At 40.7% G+C, this 13,530-nt stretch overlaps 1 protein-coding gene across 1 annotated transcript in view; it reads left to right on the top strand.

Moving 5' to 3' along the window:
* The window catches only part of adgrv1 (adhesion G protein-coupled receptor V1), a 176,827-nt gene that overhangs the window by 98,822 nt on the left and 64,475 nt on the right, over positions 1–13,530 (top strand). The window contains exons 80-82 of the mRNA XM_063017738.1: positions 952–1,091; positions 1,689–1,849; positions 5,040–5,140. Of these exons, the coding sequence (XP_062873808.1) occupies positions 952–1,091; positions 1,689–1,849; positions 5,040–5,140 (402 nt within the window). The remainder of the gene's footprint in view (positions 1–951; positions 1,092–1,688; positions 1,850–5,039; positions 5,141–13,530) is intronic.

Below are 13,530 nucleotides of genomic sequence, written 5' to 3'. Positions count from 1 at the left end.
TCCTTGTGTCTGTGTGGTTTTCCAAAAACATGCAGTCAGGGTAATTAGAGACACTGAATTGTCTGTGTATGTGTGTGTATATGTGTCTGCCCTGCGATGGACTGGTGCCCCGTCCAGGGTGTTACTGTGTGCCTTGCGCCCATTGAAAAGCTGGGATAGGCTCCAGCACCCTCAATCACCCCCCCCCCCCCCCCCCCCAGACGACCCTAATTCGATAAGCGGTTAAACAAGTGAGTGATTTTATTCTAATCTATTCTATTCATAAAGCTCAATTTAGTAGTTTTAAGCTACTAAATTGAGCTTTATGAATAGAATAGAATGTAATTGAACTGAATAATTTATCATCCACTGTGTGGAAATTTGTCTTCGGACACTTAAAACTGTAAATATATACACATAAAACATATACACATACATATTTACCTTCACAGCATTCATACATTAAAAAACATTCATAAATAATTATGACATTTATCACATAAAATATCACACATCACATGATTACAGGGAGAACTACTGAGAATCCACACTTTCCACAGCATTTATTTAAAAAAAAAGACCTCTTATAGATGTTCCTAGTTGCCCTCAGCATCCTGCACCGCCTGCCTGATGGTAATTGTTGGAATTGTGGGTTTAGAGGATGTGGGTTTTATTGTATAAGTACAATCCCTGTACAGGTCTTGTAAATGTCTCACTATTCTCATATCGCTAACTGATGTACCTGAGGCTAAACATACCCAAGTTTGGGGAAACGAAGTGTCAGTCTGTAAACACAGCCATTCGAGTAAGTTTTGGGTCTTTTAATTCCTCCTTGTTGTGTAATTTTGATGTGAGAGAGGGGGTAAATGAATAAACAGTTTATTGTAAGTACAGTTTCCCAGAAGCAGTGTGTGCATTTCAGATATATAGTTACAGACTTATCAATATTTGTTTTCTTGTTTGTGTGTGCAGATCTTCTCTGTAAGTCTACAAGGCAGAGGATCCAGACCTTTAGGAGAGGGTAGAGAGGTGGTGTACCGCATACACACACCAGACCAACAGGTCAAACCACGCCAGTCATTGTGTCTTCTCTGGAACCAGGCGGCTGAGAGGTGGTTTACTTTATTCTGTTTACAAGAAGTGCATGTGTAAATATTGTATAAATGTGTTTAGTTACTAAATATCCTTACATGCCATGCCATATGGATTATTTCATCCTTGACCTGACTTTTTAAAACCTTTTACCTATCAAAAACCAAATTACATAATTCAGTGATGAATTGATTAATAACAATAAATAAGTAAACTGGATTTTACAGGGATCTATGTCAGCGTTTCCCAATTTTTTGCACCACGGACCGGCTTCATTTAAGATATAATTTCATGGACCAGCAGGGGCGGGAGATTTTAATAATATTTCTCACAAACGATGTAAAAATGAGCTTTTTTCGCTACAACGAGATGCTGCTCCCTCCCCGGGGTAACAATGACACAGTAATACCCGAAATAGAAGCAGTGAAAATCTCTCGATCTCTATTTATTCATTCGTTTTGTGCGGCCCGGTAATAAATAGCCCACGGACTGGTACAGGTTACATGCTAAAACTAGTCTTCATAATTTTGGTAGGTCAATGATGTTGTTTCATAATTTTTTATTCTTTGGCTGTTTAGGTACTAAAATACTTTTTTTTTCTGGTTTTGCATGTCTAGCTGGCTGTCTGATGGTCAGTTCTGTCGAGTGCTTGATGACACTGAGAACTATGTGGAGTGCGCCTGTTCACATCTGTCCATCTACACGGCATACGCAGAGACGGACTCACTCTCCTCTTACAACAAGGTTTTCTACGCTGCTGGGTTCATCTGCATCTCAGGTTAGAGTCTGATTGGTTTATTACAGGGCTGACAAACGGGCAAAGTGTTGGGATATTTGTATGGTGTGATGTCCTGTGATGGACTGGCAACTTGTCCGGGCTGTTTTTTTTACCTTACACTAAGTGAATTGCACCCACTGCAAGGTTGACAATGAATCAATGAATGAATTAGTAAATAAATCAATGCATGAATCAATGAATGAATCAATGAATTAATTAATGAATTTATCGATTGAATTAATTAATCAATAAATGAATGAATAGCATCAAACCTGTATATCGAACCTGGTGTGTATTTTAGCATTTAGAATCAATGAATGAATCAGTGAATGAATCAATGAATGAATTATTGAATCAATGAATTAATTATTGAATAAATGAATGAATTAATGAAATAATTAATGAATCAATTAATGAGTCAATTAATTAATGAATAGCATCAAACCTGTATATCGAACCTGGTGTGTATTTTAGCATTTAGAAACAATGAATGAATCAGTTAATTAATCAGTGAATTAATCAGTGAATGAATCAATGAATGAATTAATGACTGAATTAATGATTGAATTAATGAAATCATTAATGAATCAATTAATGAATCAATTAATGAATCAATTAATGAATCAATTAATGAATGAATAGCATCAAACCTGTATATCGAACCTGGTGTGTATTTTAGCATTTAGAATCAGTGAATGAATCAGTGAATGAATCAGTGAATGAATCAATGAATGAATCAATGATTGAATTAATGAGTTAATGAAATAATTAATGAATCAATGAATGAATGAATGAATAGTATTAAACCTGTATATCGAACCTGGTGTGTATTTTAGCATTTAGAATCAATGAATGAATCAGTGAATGAATCAGTGCACACCACTATATGGACCCTGCAGACCTGGGTTTGAACCTTGCCTCATTTAAGTTAATAAATAAAAAATAAGATAAAACATTAATGTCATGTCACTACATTGTTATCGCTTTGTGATGGTTGGCTGCACAGATGGGTCAGCGTCCCCCAGTGCCCTCTGTTTTGTGTCGACTGCAGCAGACTAGCACCTGATAATGCAACCTCCATCGTAATGTTGTTGATCCTTGATGCTTGGTCTTCCTCGCCCTCCACAGGTCCTGTCATAACACTGCCTTCATTGTTGTCATGTGAAAATCAGCTGATCTAAGCAGACTGATCTAAGGAGTGTATGGGTGCAGTACAAATATCTCAGGGCTGTGTATAGAGTGTCTGTGTGCTCATGACATGGATTTAATGCTTAATTAGTGAACTTTTTTTACGGTTGAGCATACAGCACTTTTTTTATCTCATCCTCAAGCAAGATGAAACATAGCACCACTGTGGAACGATGTGTTGTGTCGATGGTATTTCATATGAGTCATTAATGCAGTATAACAAACACAAAACAATTACATTACATTACAGAATATGATTTGAGAAAGTTACTAGGCGCTTGTTCCTAGGCGCTCAGGTGGAGCAATGGTAAATTATGCAAGCCCACTAGTACTGGAATCCAGAGTTCAAATTTTCAGCAGTGCTATCGACCAATCAGGTGTCTACATACATTACATTTTACATTTGCATTTAGCAGACGCTTTTATCCAAAGTGACTTACAGTACTGTGACAGTATATTGTCTAGGCAATTGAGGGTTAAGGGCCATGCTTAAGGGCCCAACAGTGGCAGCCTGGCAGTGGTGGGGCTCAAACTAGCAACCTTCAGATTGCTAGTCCACTACCTTAACCACTGAGCTGCGACTGCCATTTTATCCAAAGCGACTTACAGCACAGTGACGGTATACAGTCTAAGCAATTGAGGGTTAAGGGCCTTGCTCAAGGGCACAACAGAGGCAACCTGGCAGTGGTGGGGCTTGAACCAGTGACCTTTTGATTACAAATCCAGTACCTTAACCACTGAGCAACAACTGCCCAACATACATACATGCTATGTCTTACAAGGGAGCTGCAATGGATTAGCGTAGGTTGCATCCAGTGAGGACATACAATGACACACGAATAAATTGGTGGTAAAACAAAAAACAAAAAAACAGCTAAATAAAATGAAAATAACAATACAATCCCAAATCAAAAAAATTGGGACTATGGAAAATCAGCAATAGCTGATATAACCACATTGGTGAGGGATTACTTTGGCAATCCTTTGTCAAGCACTACAATACAGAGTTATATGCACAAATTGCACTTAAAACTTTACTGTGCAAAAAAGAAGCCTTATGTTAACAATGTCCAGAAGCGGCATCGACTTCTCTGGGCTCGGAGGCATCTAGGATGGACCATCACACAGTGGAAACGTGTATTGTGGTCAGATGAATCCAGGTCTTTTTTTGGAAAAAAATTTATGCTGTGTGCTCCGGACCAAAGACGGAAAGGACCATCCAGACTGTTATCAGCAACAAGTCCAAAAGCCAGGGTCTGTCACGGTATGGGGCTGTGTCAGTGCCCTTGGCAAAGGTCATTTACACTTCTGTGTTGGCAGCATTAATGCAAAAAAAAGTACATTAAGATCTTAGAGCAACATGTGTTGCCTTCAAGACCTCATCTTTTCCAGGGACATCCATGCATTTTTCCACTAGATGATGCAAAACCACATGCTGCACACATTACAAAGGCATGGCTGAAGAAGAAGAGGGTACGGGTACTGGACTGGCCTGCCTGCTTCTTAAGATGTGTTTGCTGGAAGAACGGGATAAAATCAAACCCTTAAACACTTAATCGCTTGGTATCCTCAGTGCCAAAACGTCTTTTAAGTGTGGTGAAAAGGAATGGCAACATGTGGCAACATTCACAAGGAATGTGTTGCAGGCCTGAAATGCAGGAATTGATGTTTATTAATAAATGAAATGAAGATGATCAGATAAAACATGAAATATCTCAGGTTCATCCTGTCTGCAATGAAATAAAAGTCACCTGGAGATTAAATTTTTATGGGTTGCCTGCGAAAGTAAAATTGCTCTTTTTCAGGTCAGACTGTCTTTTCAAAGAATTTGGCAACCAGCCTCTTGTTTAATTTCTGCTCTTTAAATGACCCTGTGCTTTAAACTCTCCTCTTCTGTGGAAAGTCGAGTCTGTTCCCTTTGGAAGTTGCAGTGCTTTTGGATTATAACAAAATATCTCCTATTTTATTTTAAAGTTTATATGTGTTTTGTCTCCATTCCTAGGCTTTGCTTTGGCCATCATATCTCATCTCCTGTGCTCCAGATTCCCGATGTTTGCTGCCAAACTGCTCACACACATGATGGTGGCTTGCTTAGGCATGCAGGTAGGACAAACATTTTAATTACTCGAACCCGGAGGAACAAATACCTGCAAGGTGCAAACACTTTCAGTGTATGTACAAGTCTGTTACAGGTTGACAATGATGGATTGTGTTTTTCAGATTAGGAACGTATGTTTTTCTTCATATATGACTTCATGAATGAGTTATGTGATGCTAATAAAAGTAACGACCAATCACAGTGCGAGATACAAAGATCAGAAGTCATTTTGGGAGTAGTGGTTAAGTGTGTGAATTACCTGAACTAAAGGGCAGGTATTAAACTGATGTGCATTTTGCACCATGGCTGCAAGAGAAGTGAGAATTAAGTCAAGCCAACATTATTGAATATTTATATAAAATACATACAGTATCTTGCATTTGTCTCTAATTACTTTTATTTTTACCAGGGGTGTAAAACTCATTTTCACAGAGGGCCACGTCAGCATTATGGTGGTCCTCAAAGGGCCACCAACATGGAGTTTGCATGTTCTCCCCGTGTCTGCGTGGGTTTACTCCGGGAGCTCCGGTTTCCTCCCACAGTCCAAAAACATGCAAGTGAGGTGAATTGGAGACACTAAATTGTCCATGACTGTGTTTGATATAACCTTGTGAACTAATGAACCTTGTGTGAAGATAAACTACTGTATTCTGTCATGAATGTAACCGAAAGTGTAAAACATGACATTAAAATCCTAATAAACAAACAATCACCACACATAATATCTATATTCAGCTATAGTCAGTAAAACAACCAACTAGCCAGTAGTGGAAGTGAGTACTGGAGTGAGCGGAAGATTCGTTCTTCTAACAAACTGGAGAAACTGGTCAATTTTTTCCAGCCTGAGAAAGAGAAGAAACGTCTCTTATCTCGTGAGTATAGGAGGGAGGTGTTTTAGATGTGGATGGATGGATGGATGGGATGGACGGATGGACGGATGGATGGACGGATGGATGGATAGATAGATGGCGGGATGGATGGATGGATGGATGGATGGATGGATGGATGGATGGATGGATAGATATGGATGGATGGATAGATATGGATGGATGGATGGACGGACAGACGGATGGACAGACTGACAGATATGGATGGATGGATGGATAGATAGATAGATAGATATTGTTATGCATGTTTGCATGTTCTGCTCGTGTCCAAGTGGGTTTCCTCCAGGTGCCCCGGTTTCCTCCCATAGTCCAAAGACATCGATTGCCCTTAGATGTGTGTGTGTGTTATGGTGTGAATGTATATGTGTGTCTGGCCTGTGATGGACTGACGCCCATTGAGAGCTGGGATAGGCTCCAGCATCCACCGAGATCCTGATTAGGATAAATAGCTTTAACTTAAATTGTTGTGTACCTTTTACTACTCTCATGTGAGCTGCTTTATTGCAAAACCACTGCATAAGATGAATGGAAAAACTGGAAAAAACTGGAAAATTAAGGCACTCTTTTAAAAACCAAACAGACCTGGTAGTTATTTCTCCTCAGCATGCCCCTATTACCCATTCCTAGAAACATATTGCTAACAGCTTGGATGAAAAACTTTAAGTGGGTAACAACCCAGCTATCTTTAGTCTTCATTACCATAAAACCAGAGGGAAAGTGGGCTAATGTTTGTGGACCAGTGAACATAACCCGAGTGGGAATTTTCCACTCGTTTCAGCCTGGCATTGAATAAAAGCGAAGATGTGCCTTGCTTTAGCCGGGCCTTAATAAACCGTTTGCATTCTCTCATCCATAATTGTTTTTGCTCTCTTTCCATGTCACCACCTGCTTTGAATGGAAATTTCCACTGTGGCCAGTTCATTGCCACACTGTGAAAGTAAAAGTGTTTTAATGTTGACTGGACATATGAGTAAAATTCAGTCAAAACTGGAAACAAACTGAAATCACTTCACATCAAAAGTCACAGTGAAATGTTGTTGGCTTTTTACTTTTACTCTTCTACACCTTCTACAGTATTGTTTATTTAGTTCCTGTCCTGGGCTCTGTGAAATTGAAACTAGGTCCTTAATTCACACATGTATAGATGTAATTTATAAATGTTTCACACTATTATTATAATTATTCTTAATAATTTTCCCACATCTTCACTGCTGACCTGCAGAATCAACTTGATGTATACAAATTCGTCCAGTATATTTGAAACCTCAGACAAAAGGTATTAAGTTAAAGAATCCATGATGAAGGTATATTATCTTGGTATTTTCTGATTTTGGTTGTTGTAGTGGGTTCAGTTTTGGTAAACTGGTGGTAGGAGCTTCTTCACCTTGGTTTCCTTTAGTAGGATCTGCATCAACAACTGAATTGGATTTTTTTGTAGTCGTTGTATGTTGAAAGTTAAATGGCATTATAGAACTTTTCACCGCATTGAATGTCTACGTTGGTCTATGTTCAGCATATTTTTGTAGTTTTTTTTAATACAAAGCTCAATTACTTGGTCACAAAAAAAAGACGGTTACAGAAATCCCCCCACATACCGACACTCTCCTACAGGTCTGTGTTAACCTTTCACTTCATCTGTATAAAATTTATTAAGAACCAGATTTTCAATTCAAACTACTTTCTGATAGTCTCACTTTGAACCCATCAATCTTTCTTCACAAGATGTTCTCACTCACATCTCTAAATATTCAGCTTCACCATTACTTCGGTAATTCAGGAAAGCAGCGAGCCCGTCCAACATGACTCAGTTTTTCCCTTTTCAGTTTATAACGAGCACAAAACTAAGAACCCAAGTAGATTTTCCAAACCTTCGCAGCTGTTGTTTTTTGTGAGGTCAGCATGCTCCTCGTTTAGCTTATTTTAAGGCTTATTTTAATCCAGAAGGCAGTGTTTGTAATTATTTACTGCTTGAGCATTATGATTAATCTGTTATTCATTTGTCTTAGATGACCTTTGAGTTGGTAGTTTAAAGTTTAACATAAATGCATGCATAAAAATGAAGTACTTTTTATAAGATTTTGAAACATGAGTGATAAAGCCCAGTCGCAGAACGTTCTAGAGGTGTTGGATAAAGAACATTATGTCCAATCCAACCATCATTAAAAGCAAAGAGCTATCAAAAACAGCTCCAAACCAACACAATACAATATACACCAACCAGGCATGACATTATGACCACTGGCAGGTGAAGTGAACTGTTAGTGGGTGGGATATATTAGGCACTAAGTGAACATTTCATCCTCAAAGTTGATGTGTTAGAAGCAGGAAAAATGGGCAAGTGTAAGGATTTGAGGATTTGACAAGGGCCAAATTGTGATGGCAAGACGACTGGGTCAGAGCATCTCCAAAACTGCAGCTCTTGTGGGGTGTTCCCGGTCTGCAGTGGTCAGTATCTAGGTAAACCGGCCACATGGTCATGGGCAGCTAAGACTCCACCTCACAACTTACAGGAGTTACAGGATCTGCTCCTAACATCTTGGTGCCAGATACCACAGCACACAGTCAGGGGTCTAAAAGGGGGGACCAACACAATATTAGGAAGGTGGTCATGATGTTATGCCTGATCTTTGTATATAGACCAGATTATTACCTTCTATGTGCTATGGCTGCTTACCAAACATCAGTGTAGAGCAGATTCTCAGATGAGCAGTTACTCCTCACTGCTCGACCTGAATTGTTAGATCATTAATCAATAATACAGGTTAAGCCACTTGCCCCCTCCCTCCTCTGAGAGGCAACTAAAAATTGTAGTGAGTGGAAAGTTACCCAGACGAGCTCACCCGGCCATGTGTGTCAAGGCGGTTTGCGCTCTTCATATGAGCAGCAATAACACATTTGACTAGGGCAATTAGGCAGCAAGCCTAGGCAATAAACGGGTGTTCATAAGTGCACAGTTTAGCTTCGAATGCATGCAGGCGGAGTCCACTGAAACATAGGGAGTAAACATGTACAGATTTGTTAATGTTTTTTTGTTACTATAGCCAGTCAGCGTCCCAAATCACAACAAAGGTGTTGGTTAGGGTTGAGATCAGGGTGGCTGAAGGGTGGTGAAGGACAGGTAATTTATTTAAATCCATTTCTTTATGTAATCATGTCAGGCTTTTTTAGTACAGTATATCACTGAGACTGGTTGACCAACCCGACCCAAACCATAAAGAACAATAACAAACCATTGCCCTCACCACACACACACACCACAATTTACATTTGCCAATACGATGGGAAGTACGTCTTGTTCTTTGGACAACAGATTGCCGGATAGGGAAGCGAAAGTGATCACTGCAGAGAATGCATTATAATTGTGTGATTTAAAGCACTGTAGCTGACGTGTAGCTTTGACTTTGGTGACCTTGCCCTGTGTGTGGCTGCTTGTCAATGAAAACTCAGTCTGCTCATATTACATTTACATTTTAAGCATTTAGCAGATGCTTTTTATCCAAAGCGACTTACAGTCGTGACCGTATACAATCTAAGCAATTGAGGGTCAAGTGGCAGCCTGGTCTGGTCATTGAAGTTGTCCTCCAGGCCGCCACAAGAAATATGGGTCCCTGATGAGTCTGGTTCCTCTCAAGGTTTCTTCCTGTATTTTAAGGGAGATTTTCCTTGCCACTGCTGCCCTCGGCTTGCTCAACAGGGGTTTTTTGGTCTGTTGGTCCTGGAGTCTGTAAAGTTGCTTTTTCAGCATTTAGCAGACGCCTTTATCCAAAGCGACTTACATTACAGTTACAGTATACAGTCTGAGCAATTAAGGGTAAAGGGCCTTGCTCAAGGGCCCAACAGCAGCAACCTGGCAGTGGGTGGGGCTTGAACCAGCGACCCTCTGATCACTGGTCCAGTACCTTAACCACTAGGCTACAGCTGGCTTTGAGACAATGTCCATTGTAAAAAGCGCTATACAAATAAAATTGACTTGACTTGACTGGTAGTGGTGGTGGCTTGAACTGGTAACCTTCTGATTACTGGTCCAGTACCTTAACCACTAAGCTACAGCTGCCCTGATATTGCTTTCACATTGAATTTCACTTCTCAGCACTTTGTGGTTGTCCTTTGTGGATTTAGATCTGTTGACTGGGGAGGCCATTGAATTACACTGAGCTTATTGTCATTGTGGCCATAAAATATGCACATGGTAAGCAACAATACTTAGATAAGCTATGGCAATTGTCACAATGGAAATAATCTGACCAGCTTAGGTGATCCAGAGCCCACTGTAGCCTTAAGAGTAGTTATTTAAGAACCAGTGTTTGTCAGCTTAAACCAGTCTGGTCATTCTTCTAACCTCGCTCATCAACAAGGTACTTCTAGTCAGCGAACTGCCACTCACTAGATCAGGGGTGCCCAATACATTGATCGCGATATACCAGTCGATCACACAGTGCTTGGTGGTAGATCACGCCTCATTAAAACAGGTCAACATGATTGACATGAAATGTGGTCACTGTTTCTTTAATTGCGAGTTTAGAACGTTTTCATTCATCAGTAGCCAGTTTGCACCATTTTAGCATTTTTCCTTTTGTAACTTACAGGGGTTGGACAAAATAACTGAAACACCTGTCATTTTAGTGTGGGAGGTTTCATGGCTAAATTGGACCAGTCTGGTGGCCAATCTTCATTAATTGCACATTGCACCAGTAAGAGCAGAGTGTGAAGGTTCAATTAGCATGGTAAGAGCACAGTTTTGCTCAAAATATTGCAATGCACACAACATTATGGGTGAAATACCAGAGTTCAAAAGAGGACAAACTGTTGGTGCACGTCTTGCTGGCGCATCTGTGACCAAGACAGCAAGTCTTTGTGATGTATAAAGAGCCACGGTATCCAGGGTAATGTCAGCATACCACCAAGAAGGACAAACCACATCCAACAGGATTAACTGTGGACGCAAGAGGAAGCTGTCTGAAAGGGATGTTCGGGTGCTAACCCGGATTGTATCCAAAAAACATAAAACCACGGCTGCCCAAATCACGGCAGAATTAAATGTGCACCTCAATCTTGGGCTGTGGACAATGTGAAACATGTATTGTTCTCTGATGAGTCCACCTTTACTGTTTTCCCCACATCCGGGAGAGTTACGGTGTGGAGAAGCCCCAAAGAAGCGTACCACCCAGACTGTTGCATGCCCAGAGTGAAGCATGGGGGTGGATCAGTGATGGTTTGGGCTGCCATATCATGGCATTCCCTTGGCCCAATACTTGTGCTAGATGGGCGCGTCACTGCCAAGGACTACCGAACCATTCTGGAGGACCATGTGCATCCAATGGCGGTGCCGTGTATCAGGATGACAATGCACCAATACACACAGCAAGACTGGTGAAAGATTGGTTTGATGAACATGAAAGTGAAGTTGAACATCTCCCATGGCCTGCGCAGTCACCAGATCTAAATATTATTGAGCCACTTTGGGGTGTTTTGGAGAAGCGAGTCAGGAAACGTTTTCCTCCACCAGCATCACGTAGTGACCTGGCCACTATCCTGCAAGAATAATGGCTTAAAATCCCTCTGACCACTGTGCAGGACTTGTATATGTCATTTCCAAGATGAATTGACGCTGTATTGGCCGCAAAAGGAGGCCCTACACCATACTAATAAATTATTGTGGTCTAAAACCAGGTGTTTCAGTTATTTTGTCCAACCCCTGTACACTGTTTATGAAGATGAGTGCGCAACCAAAAACAAAGAAACCCAAAAACGGTTCGATTCGGGGCCGCTCAGGTGGCGCAGCGGTAAAAACACACACTGGAAACAGAGCTGGGATCTCGAATACATCGTATCTGTTGTTCAGATATGGGCGGGATTAAGCCGGGTTGGGTCTCTTTCTCTCATAACTAATGCAATTACGATCTCTGCTGGCTGATTGATGGCACCTGCACAGAGATGAGAAAAGAGTGCTCTCATCGGTGTGTCTCTCCGTACACAGTGCTGAGCTGCACTGCACTCGTCAAAGTGTAGGTGATAAGATGCATACGGCATTCTGCCCATGTGTCGGAGGGGGCGTGAGTTAGCTTCGTTCTCCTCAAACAGAGCAGGGATCGCATCGGTAGAGAGGAGGCATGACGCAATCGGGCAATTGGATGCGCTAAAAGGGAGAAAAAGGGGAGAAAAGCATAATTAAATATATATATTTTTTTTTTAATGGTTCGATTCGGGCAGGAACACTGCAAAGACGGCTGTTTTGTTCATACACAGAAGAAGCTGACGCAGAATATTCAGATCTGATGTTACATACAGACATTTTAACCCTACAATCTGACATTTATATGATGTCAAGGGGCTCTGCTGGACAATTTTGGATCTTACTGGATGAGGAACAATATCCAATTAGGTTAGTCTGGTTTTTCAGTCACTTGCCCTGTAATGCTGAATATCAATATAGCCAACTGAAGCGCATTTAAACCTTAAAAACTAGATCACGATGACCTGTCGTCTGAAATAGTAGATCTCAAGCCATGAAAGTATGGGCACCCCTGCAGTAGATGTTTTTCCACCATTTATACAAACTCTAATAATTAAACTCTATTATTGAGAGTGGCAATCCCAGGGAAACACCAACACTTGTCCCATTCTGGTGATATAAAACCCATAACTCATGTCTGTATAATGTTATGCATGTTTTGCTGCTATAACATAACATACGGTTTAGAAAATAAGATGAGCAAATTGAAAGGTGGCTAGTGTGAACATTTGTATGAAGGATCTAGGTAACAGGTAAACAATATTTCTAAGAATATGTGTTCTTCTAACCTGTCTGGTTGTTCAAAGCTCCAAAACTGTTCTTACCCTTATATTTATACATAACATATTGCTCCTCAGGCTATGAAGGCATTTTTTTTGGAAATGGGTGCTTTAGTGCAATGAACTCGGTCATAACAGGAATGTCTTTATTGCAATCTAGGCATAGCTTTGAAACTGTCAATATGTTTATCTTAACAAGAGCACTATGTGCTTCGAACCTTGCTCTAGAGTTTTTTTTTTATTATTAATTTAAATGGTATTAAATTAGCCCATACAGGTTAACTCTTCTCTGGCTGGGTAGTGGATAGTGTTGGTACATCTAAGCTCCAGGAACGTGAGTTTGTTTCCTTTCTTATTGTTGTGTGCCATGTTTTATTTATAACTGCATTTTCCATCACATTTCAAAAACCCGTCAGTAGCTTTAAGAAATTTCCCCCTGGCTGCTCAGGTGGCGCAGCAGTAAAAACACATGCTGAACACCAGAGCTGGGATCTCGAATACATCGTATCGGCTGCCGGCTGAGGCTGAGTTGCCACATGAACAACGATTGGCCTGAGCCGGATGGGGTCTCTCTCTCATGACTGGTGCAATTACGACCTCTGCTGGCTGATTGATGGCGCCTGCACAGAGATGAGAAAAGAGTGCTCTCAGGGTGTGTCTCTCCGTACACAATGCTGAGCTGCACTGCACTCGTCAAAGTGTAGGTGATGAGATGC

The sequence above is a fragment of the Trichomycterus rosablanca genome, chromosome 21 (assembly GCF_030014385.1).
Source record: "Trichomycterus rosablanca isolate fTriRos1 chromosome 21, fTriRos1.hap1, whole genome shotgun sequence".
NCBI lineage: Eukaryota > Metazoa > Chordata > Actinopteri > Siluriformes > Trichomycteridae > Trichomycterus > Trichomycterus rosablanca.
The sequence above is the reverse complement of the archived record's forward strand: the minus strand, read 5'-3'. Positions and strand labels throughout refer to the sequence as shown.